The sequence below is a fragment of the Emiliania huxleyi genome (genome assembly GCF_000372725.1).
Source record: "Emiliania huxleyi CCMP1516 chromosome Unknown EMIHUscaffold_144, whole genome shotgun sequence".
NCBI classification, from domain to species: domain Eukaryota; phylum Haptophyta; order Isochrysidales; family Noelaerhabdaceae; genus Emiliania; species Emiliania huxleyi.
Window position 1 is genome coordinate 144,277 of NW_005201154.1, and position 895 is coordinate 145,171.

At 68.7% G+C, this 895-nt stretch overlaps 1 protein-coding gene across 1 annotated transcript in view; it reads left to right on the plus strand.

Moving 5' to 3' along the window:
* The window catches only part of EMIHUDRAFT_228116 (hypothetical protein), a gene marked incomplete at both ends in the record, with an annotated part of 3,681 nt that overhangs the window by 1,924 nt on the left and 862 nt on the right, over window positions 1-895 (plus strand). Inside the window, 4 exons of the mRNA XM_005787220.1 lie at window positions 28-159; window positions 272-313; window positions 565-589; window positions 667-743. Coding sequence (XP_005787277.1) covers window positions 28-159; window positions 272-313; window positions 565-589; window positions 667-743 — 276 coding nt within the window. The remainder of the gene's footprint in view (window positions 1-27; window positions 160-271; window positions 314-564; window positions 590-666; window positions 744-895) is intronic.

The window sequence follows — 895 nt, forward strand, 5'->3', positions numbered from 1 at the left end:
AAGCTGAACGTGTCGTACAAGCCGCAGAAGATCGCGCCCTCCTTCGACGGCACGGTGCGCGAGCTGCTGCACAAGAAGATCCGCGAGGCCTTCATCCACCCGCAGTTCAACACGGACGTGATGAAGCCGATGCTCATCGAGCGGTTGCTCGACCAGGAGGTGGGTGGAGCCGCCGCCCCCCCCCCCCCCCCACCCCCTCCGCGGGTGGAGAGCTGTGAAGGTCGGCCCCTTCTGAGTCCCCTCCTCACACCGAGTGGCGCGTCACGGACAGGTCAAGTACCTCTCGGGCGGGGAGCTGCAGCGCGTCGCGCTCGTGCTCGCGCTCGGCGCGCCGAGAGTCGCCGAGAGTCGCCGAGAGTCGCCGAGAGTCGCCGAGAGTCGCCGAGAGTCGCCGAGAGTCGCCCCGTGCCCGCGCTCGGCACTGCCTCCTCCCCTCCCCGGCACTGCCTCCTCTACCTCTTCTGCAGTGGCGAGTTGCTGGCTGGTGTGGCCAGGGAAGCCCGTGTGCAATGCCCCGTGTGTGGTGTGTCCCGCGAGTGCGGTGTGCCCCGTCGTCCGTGCCAGGACCGTGTGTCCCAGCGACTGACTGGTGTGTGCAGGGAAGCCCGCCGACCTGCACCTGATCTCCCCGTATCTCCCCCACACCTCCCCGCATCTCCCCTGCAGGGAAGCCCGCCGACCTGTACCTGATCGACGAGCCGTCCGCCTACCTCGACTCAGAGCAGCGCATCTCCGCCTCAAAGGTGTGCAGAGTGGACCCGTGGGTTCGGGTACTGTGGGGGTAGGGAGGGGGGGTTCGGGTACCGTGGGGTGGGGGAGGGTGGGTTCGGGTACCGTGGGGGTAGGGGAGGGTGGGCTCGGGGACCGTGGGGGTAGGGGAGGGTGGGTTTGGGTA